The sequence below is a fragment of the Haliotis rufescens genome, unplaced genomic scaffold (genome assembly GCF_023055435.1).
Source record: "Haliotis rufescens isolate VD_foot unplaced genomic scaffold, xgHalRufe1.0.p SCAF_25, whole genome shotgun sequence".
Taxonomy (NCBI): Eukaryota; Metazoa; Mollusca; class Gastropoda; order Lepetellida; family Haliotidae; genus Haliotis; species Haliotis rufescens.
This window is the reverse complement of record NW_025963946.1, coordinates 5,384,300-5,392,727: the sequence shown is the minus strand read 5'-3', so window position 1 is coordinate 5,392,727 and position 8,428 is coordinate 5,384,300. Positions and strand designations below refer to the sequence as shown.

Genomic DNA, 8,428 nt, shown 5'->3' with positions numbered 1-8,428 from the left:
CGTGTGTGTGTGTGGCTTGTGTGTGTATGTGTATGGTGTGTCTTTGTGTGTGACGTGTGTGTGTGAGGCATGTGTGTTTGTATGTGTGGCGTGTGTATGTACGTATGTATGTGCCTGTCTGCTTGTATGTGTGGCGTGTGTGTGGCTTGCAATTGTGTGTGTATGTGTGTGGCGTGTGTGTGTGTGTTTGTGGCGTGTATGTGGCTTGTGTGTGTGTGTGTGTGTGTGGCTTGTGTGTGTACGTGTATGGTGTGTCTTTGTGTGTGACGTGTGTGTGTGTGGCATGTGTATGTTTGTGCCTGTCTGTCTGTCTGTCTGTCTGTCTGCTTGCTTGTATGTGTGGCGTGTGTATGATCATTGCTTACGTGATGAAGTTCCAGTAGGTTGCTCTGTGTTGACTTGCATAGCTGTAGTGGCCACAGTAGTAGATGCTGCAGTGGTAGTCGTTACAGTTGTAGGTGATGCAGTGGTAGTTCGTTTATTAGCAGTGGTCACAGTAGTAGGTGCTGCAGTGGTAGTTGTCACAGTAGTACGTGCTGCAGTGGTAGTCGTCACAGTAGTAGGTGCTGCAGTGGTAGTTGTCACAGTAGTAGGTGATGCAGTGGTAGTTGTCACATTGGTAGGCCCTGCAGCAGTGGTAGTTGTCACAGTAGTAGGTGATGCAGTGGTAGTCGCCACAGTAGTAGTTGCTGCAGTGGTAGTTGTCACAGTAGTAGGTGCTGCAGTGGTAGATGTCAAAGTAGTAGGTGCTGCAGTGGAAGTTGTCACAGTAGTAGGTGCTGCAGTGGTAGTTGTCACAGTAGTAGGTGCTGCAGTGGTAGTCGCCAAAGTAGAAGTTGTTGCAGTGGTAGTTGTCACAGTAGTAGGTGCTGCAGTGGTAGATGTCAAAGTAGTAGGTGCTGCAGTGGTAGTAGTCACAGTAGTAGGTGCTGCAGTGGTAGTTGTCACAGTAGTAGGTGATGCAGTGGTAGTTGTCACATTGGTAGGCCCTGCAGCAGTGGTAGTTGTCACAGTAGTAGGTGATGCAGTGGTAGTCGCCACAGTAGTAGTTGCTGCAGTGGTAGTTGTCACAGTAGTAGGTGCTGCAGTGGTAGATGTCAAAGTAGTAGGTGCTGCAGTGGAAGTTGTCACAGTAGTAGGTGCTGCAGTGGTAGTTGTCACAGTAGTAGGTGCTGCAGTGGTAGTCGCCAAAGTAGAAGTTGCTGCAGTGGTAGTTGTCACAGTAGTAGGTGCTGCAGTGGTAGATGTCAAAGTAGTAGGTGCTGCAGTGGTAGTAGTCACAGTAGAAGTTGCTGCAGTGGTAGTTGTCACAGTAGTAGGTGCTGCAGTGGTAGATGTCAAAGTAGTAGGTGCTGCAGTGGAAGTTGTCACAGTAGTAGGTGCTGCAGTGGTAGTTGTCACAGTAGTAGGTGCTGCAGTGGTAGTCGCCAAAGTAGAAGTTGCTGCAGTGGTAGTTGTCACAGTAGTAGGTGCTGCAGTGGTAGATGTCAAAGTAGTAGGTGCTGCAGTGGTAGTAGTCACAGTAGTAGGTGCTGCAGTGGTAGTTGTCACAGTAGTAGGTGCTGCAGTGGTAGTCGCCAAAGTAGAAGTTGCTGCAGTGGTAGTTGTCACAGTAGTAGGTGCTGCAGTGGTAGATGTCAAAGTAGTAGGTGCTGCAGTGGTAGTAGTCACAGTAGTAGGTGCTGCAGTGGTAGTCGTCACAGTAGAAGTTGCTGCAGTGGTAGTTGTCACAGTAGTAGGTGCTGCAGTGGTAGATGTCAAAGTAGTAGGTGCTGCAGTGGAAGTTGTCACAGTAGTAGGTGCTGCAGTGGTAGTTGTCACAGTAGTAGTAGTAGGTGCTGCAGTGGTAGTCGCCAAAGTAGAAGTTGCTGCAGTGGTAGTTGTCACAGTAGTAGGTGCTGCAGTGGTAGATGTCAAAGTAGTAGGTGCTGCAGTGGTAGTCGTCACAGTAGAAGTTGCTGCAGTGGTAGTTGTCACAGTAGTAGGTGCTGCAGTGGTAGTCGTCACAGTAGTAGGTGCTGCAGTGGTAGTCGCCAAAGTAGAAGTTGCTGCAGTGGTAGTTGTCACAGTAGTAGGTGCTGCAGTGGTAGATGTCAAAGTAGTAGGTGCTGCAGTGGTAGTAGTCACAGTAGTAGGTGCTGCAGTGGTAGTTGTCACAGTAGTAGGTGCTGCAGTGGTAGTCGCCAAAGTAGAAGTTGCTGCAGTGGTAGTTGTCACAGTAGTAGGTGCTGCAGTGGTAGATGTCAAAGTAGTAGGTGCTGCAGTGGTAGTAGTCACAGTAGTAGGTGCTGCAGTGGTAGTCGTCACAGTAGAAGTTGCTGCAGTGGTAGTAGTCACAGTAGTAGGTGCTGCAGTGGTAGTTGTCACAGTAGTAGGTGCTGCAGTGGTAGTCGCCAAAGTAGAAGTTGCTGCAGTGGTAGTTGTCACAGTAGTAGGTGCTGCAGTGGTAGATGTCAAAGTAGTAGGTGCTGCAGTGGTAGTAGTCACAGTAGTAGGTGCTGCAGTGGTAGTCGTCACAGTAGAAGTTGCTGCAGTGGTAGTTGTCACAGTAGTAGGTGCTGCAGTGGTAGATGTCAAAGTAGTAGGTGCTGCAGTGGAAGTTGTCACAGTAGTAGGTGCTGCAGTGGTAGTTGTCACAGTAGTAGTAGTAGGTGCTGCAGTGGTAGTCGCCAAAGTAGAAGTTGCTGCAGTGGTAGTTGTCACAGTAGTAGGTGCTGCAGTGGTAGATGTCAAAGTAGAAGGTGCTGCAGTGGTAGTAGTCACAGTAGAAGTTGCTGCAGTGGTAGTTGTCACAGTAGTAGGTGCTGCAGTGGTAGTCGTCACAGTAGTAGGTGCTGCAGTGGTAGTCGTCACAGTAGTAGGTGCTGCAGTGGTAGTTGTCACAGTAGTAGGTGATGCAGTGGTAGTCGTTACAGTAGTAGGTGCTGCAGTGGTGGTCGTCACAGTAGTAGGTGCAGCAGTGGTAGTTGTCACAGTAGTAGGTGCTGCAGTGGTAGTTGTCACAGTAGTAGGTGCTGCAGTGGTAGTTGTCACAGTAGTAGGTGCTGCAGTGGTAGTTGTCACAGTAGTAGGTGCTGCAGTGGTAGTTGTCACAGTAGTAGTTGCTGCACTGGTAGTTGTCACAGTAGTAGGTGCTGCAGTGGTAGTCGTCACAGTAGTAGGTGCTGCAGTGGTAGTCGTCACAGTAGTAGGTGCTGCAGTGGTAGTTGTCACAGCAGTAGGTGCTGCAGTGGTAGTCGTCACAGTAGTAGGTGCTGCAGTGGTGGTCGTCACAGTAGTAGGTGCTGCAGTGGTGGTCGTCACAGTAGTAGATGCTGCAGTGGTAGTCGTCACAGTGGTAGGCCCTGCAGCAGTAGCTCGTTCAGTAGTTGCGGAACCTGTCACTGTGTTAATTGATGTAGTCAGCAGATCAGTTGTCAAAGATGTGGATTCTACAGTAGTTAGTGTAGTGGACGCAGACGCAGACGCAGACGCAGACACAGTCGTAGATGCACCAGTGAGCTGTGATGTAGACTGGCCAGTTGATGGTACATCTGTCACTTCTTGATGTGCACAAAAAGAAAAAATCCAAATTGTTATCTTTCCAATGGTGTGGGTACTATAGATTTTGCTTGTTAAACAATTTGACCTTGAATGTGCCAAACGTTTATGTTTAAACGAATGGCGTATGCCTAATGGGGAGTCATCTAAGCATATATAACTTATACCATTTGTTCCACGGCCAGTTCCAAACAAACGGAAAGTGTTTTTCACAATATTCAAAAAACATTGCGCAGAGAAGGGTGAGCATCTCTTTCCATGTGTGTAAGGTAACAAATATATCATGGCTAACGTGCAGTAACTGTAAAACACACTAAAATCATATAATCTGTCTCTAAGATATATGTACACACGCCAAAGCAACCTTTGCATATTCACTAACCTGGGAGTGAGTGGAGTGAGTATGGCTTAACGCCGCTTTTAGTAATATTCCAACAATATCACGGCGGAGAACACAATAAATGGCATGGGCTTCACACATTGTACCCATGTCGGGAATCGAACCCGGGTCTTCTGCGTGACGGGCGAACGCTTCAACCACTAGGCTACCCGACCGCCCCCACTAACCTGGGAAGTACTTCTATATTATGAGGTTGTTCTTTTGTCTAGTTAAGCTAATGTAATCTCTCATGTTGGAAGTATATTGTCGTTGACATAATACCTCAAAATTATACAATTACACATTGTGTTCACATTAGAGGTATCAAATAAAAAATAACGTACGTCCGATTTGTGTAAAAATAGGTTTGGCTGCTAATGCACCATTGCTTACCTCCATGCAGACACAGGTATCCCGTGACTGCCTTCGTTGGCACACACGTCTCATCTAAAGAACATGGTCGTCCCCTACAGGGGTGGTCAAATTTCTGACAACAAAACATGAATTATTATTAAATATCAAAGGGCATTGTTAATACATTGACGAAAGAAAGAAACTAAATCTGTCCAACCGAGGCTCACCCTCAACATCGATTGTCTTTGAGTACAATTTTAGAAAATAAAAATTGAACTATCATATTGTCGTGCATAAGTATTCTTGTTTCACTCTCCGGAAAGCCTCCATCAATTAGTTCTAAAATACGTTCTCATAAATCACTAAATAAAAGCTCGACACAGAACGGCAAGCATCAGCAGACGCCAATACACCTATACCAGTTCTCCAAGTAGAATTGATCTGGTGCATCCAATATTCATATTTCAATTATAATGCAACCTTTTTGGCGGATCAAACATATTTGCAGTATTTTAGAATGTCCAGTAGAGCTGATTTTAGGAGTCATGTCAACACCACAGAGTTCAGCACCAGCCTGAATACCTTATGAAGTAATTTGCGATTCATTTGGCAAGATACAGTGGATGTAGCAACGCTACGTGACGTCAGCCTAGCAAGGGGATTGCTGTGGTCATTGAGTTTGCATAAGCTCCTGTCAGTGATCTATCATCTCCAAAAGCAATGTCATTAAATATACCTAGCGATGTTGAGAGTTGTCAAATGTGTTAAATAGTGTTACAGTTAAATATAGTCTGTGCAGTTTATATCAAACGCATGTTTATAAAAGCATTTTTTTTTTAAATGTATTAATTTTGTTTTCGGGGCTGTACCTTCTCATCCACTTTCAAACATGGGAGCCGAAGTTTCAAAGCTTGTGGAAGGAGCAGGATGAAGTGGATTAATTCTGGCATCTGATTAATATTGGCAAGGAATTTCCAACCAAACCACTTTCACTCACCTAAATATGATTCAAAGGGACTCACCCTTGTGGCATCGGTAGCAATGGCTATGCCTTCCAAGTCCCATACTATGGTCAACATTATCCTTAAAGTGTTCCCTTTCACACGTTTTAACAAAAGATTGGGGCTGAATTTTTTCGCTCGTTGGGATTTTGTGTTTTCACAAAATCAAGCGAGGAATTCTTAAAATACTCTCTCATTCGTGCGTACTCGTGTACTCAATGTCTGACGTTTAATGCAATCTTATTCCAATATTTCAACGCTTGATACTATGGATATAACTTAGTTTATATATTTTTTTTTATCTTAATCAGAACCATCCCAGCACAAAAGATGATCTGTTACGCTAAAAAGGCTTAAATAAACAATGTTTGGAGACACAAACAAGTGATGATAAAAATTAATTTGACAAAACTAGATAATAAATATGATAAAAAAAATAAAGCAACATACCATTCCAAGAGGAGCCGTGGTGTCGGAGTATACATGATGCCGGCTGACAGAGAAGGAGGCAGGTGAGGTGTTCCTGGTGTCTCTGCTGAGCTGACACAAGCCTGTGCCTGTAGCCCAGGTGTAGGCCCTGCACGGAGTGGAGTACCAGCACAGAGACTGACACAGCGTGAAGCTGGGGACGCGAGTCTCTTTGAAAACACCGGACAAGAGTTTTCCTGAGATGACCGTGTGTCCATTCCCTTGACCTGCCATTACTGTTGCATACAGAATCAGCAACAACACTTTAACTGCACTCTTTATGAAAGGCATATTCCAAGGTTTCACTCGGCAATGTATTATTCGCATGTGCCAGGGAAATGTTAGCATTCTATCCGCATAGTTCATCTGATGGATTCTGCAGTGTCAAATAAGCAGAGGACCTTGTTGTCGACAAATGACAGCCGCCACCTCCATAGGGGGTTAATTGAGTGCAGAACGACTGCTGTAATTTGCTAAGTGCAACGGCTGAACATGATCATGAATTGTGAGCACAATGAACAATGGGCACCTCAACTTTTTTCAATTTGAGAAGGAATTTAAAGATGTACCAAATGATTATTTCAACGTACAACACAAACCATAATCATATGGCAACTATACCTGATCTCGTTCTGATTCGGAAACAGTAAGTCATAGACTCACATACCTATCGACAGTCTTTTAAGTCTTTTAATTGCCACCGCTATTATAATTATGTCATTTACGCTCATTGAAATCTATTTCGCTGGATAATCGAGACTGACCTTGACGTTTTATGTTTAAATAACATTTTAAATACTTACATGTATATGACGGCAGTCTGTATATAATCGAGTCTGGACCAGTCAATCCAGTGATTGACATCGTTAGCATCGATCAACGCAATTGCGATACAATGACATGCATCAATCAAGTCAGGGAGTCTGACCACCCAATCCTGTTAGTCGCCTCTTACGACAATCATAGCCGCCTTTTACAGCAAGCATGGGAAGACCTACTCTTCCCCGGATCTTCACGGGTTCATGCTTTCAGTAACTGGTTTGCCTGGTCCAAACTCGTAATATTCAAGGCCGCCGTGAAATAACCGGAATATTGCTGCGGCACTAAACAACATTCACTCACTCGAATTTGTTCCGAGTTCTTTGTGAGTGATGTACAATTCATGGTCACACCAGCAGTACTTAAGCCACATGATCCCCTAATGTGGACAGACCCATGAAGATTCCGGGGTAGAATAGGTCATCAGCAACCTATGCTTGCCCTACAAGGTGACTGTGCTTGTCGTAAAAGGCGACTAACGGTATCGGGTGGTCAGGCTCGCTGACTTGGTTTGATGCATGTTATCGATCCCAATTGTGTGGATCGATGATCATGATATTAATCACTGGATTGTCTGGTCCAGACTCGACTATTTACAGACCGCCGTCATATAGCTGGAATATTGCTTAGTTTGGCGTCAAACAACAAACAAACCAACCAACTTAATGGGGACAAGGAGGGCGAGTGTATGAAATTACAATCCGGATTTGATGACAGTTGATTAACTGAAGGAATATAAGTGATCGGATAAAATTAAAGTTGTGGTGATGTCAAATAAGAACGATGATTGTCTTGTGATGTTACATATTTTTCAGGAAAATAGTCAATTTCACATCTATTTGTAATAGTGCGTTCTTGAAAAAAACTTCAATAGTAGAAAAAACATCCATTGAAGAATATTCTTTCAAAAAGGAATTCCTTGTATACTAGCCACAGAAAGAAACTGTGCACGGAGAAAATATATTCTGGATTGAAATACAACACAGCAAGAACAAAATGATGCAGTTGCTGTAGCAGCTGAATGATCGGACCATAAGAAAATGTCAACGGGACCTGAACAACATCTGTTACGCTGACGTCAGAAGATCAAAATGGAGTAGGGGGTCAAACGACAAAGTCACAAAGTCAATAACGGGTATGACCACCCTGTGCGTGAATCACAGCAGTGCATCGGCGACCAAATGGGCATGGAAGGCCTGGGGAATGGCCTGCAATATCCTCCTCAAATCCTGTGCCAAGTCATGGATGTGGAAGACGACACAGACAGCGCTCCATTTCATCCCACACATGCTCTATTGGGGAGAGATCTGGAGAAATTGCAGGCCATGGCAGTAACATGACATTGTTATGGTGAAGGAAATCCATTGCGACCCTAGCCGTGTGAGGACGAGCGTTGTCCTGTTGAAATGTCAATCCCGGGCCATGACGTTGCAGGAAAGGAATGACCACAGGCCTCAGAATCTGATCTCTGTAGCCAACGCCGGTGAGATTGCCCTGAACAACCACCAAAGGGGTTCGGTGCCGTGCTGTTATCCCACCCCAAATCATCACAGAGCCCCCTCAAAACAATCCTCTCCACAATACAGTTGCGTGCATAACGTTCTCCCAAACGCCGGTAGACACATTGGCGCCCGTCACTCTGGGAAATGTTGAACCTCGATTCATCTGTAAAGACAACATTTCTCCACCATATTCGAGGTTGGCGAACATGATTTCGACACCATCTTAGACGGTTGACTCGATGACTGTGTGTCAGGATGGGACGTATGGCAGGGCGTCGTGGTCGAATCCCGTACTGACGTAAACGATTCCTGACAGTGTTGGGATGGATACGGCGCGGTCCAGGAATTGTCTGGGACGTCGTTAC

The 8,428-nt window shown here is 45.0% G+C and overlaps 1 protein-coding gene across 1 annotated transcript; it reads right to left on the bottom strand.

The window, feature by feature from the left end:
* Positions 1 to 481: 481 nt before the first annotated feature.
* Positions 482 to 6,100, bottom strand: LOC125383608. Its single transcript, XM_048402193.1, has 5 exons — positions 5,725 to 6,100; positions 4,313 to 4,406; positions 2,704 to 3,542; positions 2,608 to 2,618; positions 482 to 2,558 (listed from the first exon to the last, which is right to left on the bottom strand). Exons 1-5 carry the CDS (start codon positions 6,088 to 6,090, stop codon positions 482 to 484), a joined length of 3,387 nt encoding a protein of 1,128 aa, XP_048258150.1. The 5' UTR covers positions 6,091 to 6,100.
* Between the last annotated feature and the right edge of the window lie 2,328 nt (positions 6,101 to 8,428).